Source organism: Haplochromis burtoni, unplaced genomic scaffold, assembly GCF_018398535.1.
Source record: "Haplochromis burtoni strain Fernald_Lab_line unplaced genomic scaffold, NCSU_Asbu1 Contig_1072, whole genome shotgun sequence".
NCBI lineage: Eukaryota > Metazoa > Chordata > Actinopteri > Cichliformes > Cichlidae > Haplochromis > Haplochromis burtoni.
Genome location: NW_024583433.1, coordinates 33,867 through 35,757, shown reverse-complemented (window position 1 = coordinate 35,757; position 1,891 = coordinate 33,867). Strand labels below are relative to the sequence as shown.

Sequence of the window (1,891 nt, the reverse complement as noted above, 5' to 3'; positions counted from 1 at the left end):
GCTGTGGTTTGTCAGAGATCAGCTGTGATTATCTGGCAGCATCGCTGAAGTCCAACCCCTCCTATCTGAGAGAGCTGGACCTGAGTAACAACAACATGCAGGATTCAGGAGTGAAGAAGCTGTGTGGTTTTCTGGAGAGTCTAGGATGTGGACTTGGAACTCTGAGGTCAGTCACCATGTTTTAGTTGTTCTGAGATGAATATGACGTAAAAGTTTTGCTGACTGCAGACATAAGGCTGATATTATATTGATTCACAATGAGGATCTTCTGTTCTGCTTTCTACTTCTTTGGGTTAGTCCATTGACTGTAGCAGAAGAATGTTCACATTCCAAGCAGTGATACTCAACGTATGGCTCGCGGCCCTCCACAAGGTCCCAACTGGGCTACCGAGCTTTCCTAATTCAGATTAACTGGGTACTGTTCTTCCTCACAGTTCTAAGTATCAGACACAACAATGAATATTCCGCAGTTTACTTTCTTAAGCAGGTCAAAAGTCATGGCACACAACAATTTAGAATAGAATAAATAATAGAATAAAATTAGGTATTGCACCGTGGTGGTGGGGGTGTTGTGTAGTCTGTTAATGGAGTGCATGTGAGAGTTCAGAGTGGTTGTGGCTTTTGGGAAGAAACTATTTTTGAATCTGTTTATGTGCTCATGCATCTGTAGCCAGGTTGAACAGGTCAGAACCAGGTTGGGAGCTATCCTAGATGATGTTTATAGCTCTGCTGAGGAAGTGGGAGGAATAGATGTCCAACAGGGAGGAGAGAGAACAGCCAATGATCTTCTGTGGTGTCTTGACTACTCTGTAAAGCCTCTCCCTGTCTGCCTTGATGCGCTTCCTGAGGACTCTCAGCCAACTTTACAACTTTTAAAAGCGAAGCTATGTGATTCCTTGAATAAAAAAACACTTCTTTTTTTAAAGTTTTTATGATAAATGCACAACTTGAATGTGAAAAATTACGAGTTTTTTCTCATGATGTGTTTATTTGAAGCTGCTTCCTGTTGGCTTCAGCTGTTTGCAATTTCCATTTTCTAAGCTTCTACATTCTGAGCGTTCTTCAGCTCTGAACAGATTATGAAACATTGAATCATTCCAAGAACGCACATTGTCTAATAAACGTACATTTTTCATTCTTTATACAGATTGAAGGACTGTGGTTTGTCAGAGATCAGCTGTGATTATCTGGTAGCAGCGCTGAAGTCCAACCCTTCCCATCTGAGAGAGCTGGACATGAGTGGAAACTGCAACCTGCAGGAACCAGATGTGAAGCAGCTGTGTGAGCTTAAGGAGAGTCCAGACTGCAGACTGGAGGTGCTGTGGTCAGTAGAGTGTTGGATTGAGTTTGTGGTGCTTCTGCAGTATTGTACTAAACACAGTCAGCATGAAACAAAGATCCAGTGTTTCCTGTAAAGCTGCAGCTTCTCAGTGAAGCTGTGAGAGGAGAATGGTGACAAGCTTCAGGATTGGACACAAACACTTCCTGTTTCTGCCTGACCTTCCTACCTCTGTGGTCACTTTATAGTAACGGCTCACATGCTCTGATCAAACACTGTCAACAGCCAATCAGCTCTCTGAAAAAAGCAGCATGCAGACCAATGACTGCATTCATTTCCAAGTTTAAAGCAGTGAAGAACACAATCTGTAGGTGAGGAAGAATTTAGTTAGACCAGTTGTTTGGACGGAATTCCTTCAGTGAATAGCAGGAACCATTACATCTGGATTGTTGGGGTTGTTTTGGGGGTTTCCTAAAGAGCTCAGAGTGGACAGACCGAGGTTATTCTAATGAATGAAAGTCCAAACTAAGACTAGGAGTGAAAAACCTTTTCATGAACTTAAACACTTGTTTATATCCTCTGCTCTTCCTTCTTCTCTCTGCAGGTGGAGGT

General features: G+C 42.6%; 1 protein-coding gene across 1 annotated transcript in view; it reads left to right on the top strand.

The window, feature by feature from the left end:
* The first annotated feature begins 43 nt into the window (after positions 1 to 43).
* The window catches only part of LOC121813039 (NACHT, LRR and PYD domains-containing protein 1a-like), a 5,510-nt gene continuing 3,662 nt past the window's right edge, over positions 44 to 1,891 (top strand). Inside the window, exons 1-3 of the mRNA XM_042216481.1 lie at positions 44 to 166; positions 1,148 to 1,324; positions 1,884 to 1,889. Of these exons, the coding sequence (XP_042072415.1) occupies positions 96 to 166; positions 1,148 to 1,324; positions 1,884 to 1,889 (254 nt within the window). The 5' untranslated portion in view covers positions 44 to 95. The remainder of the gene's footprint in view (positions 167 to 1,147; positions 1,325 to 1,883; positions 1,890 to 1,891) is intronic.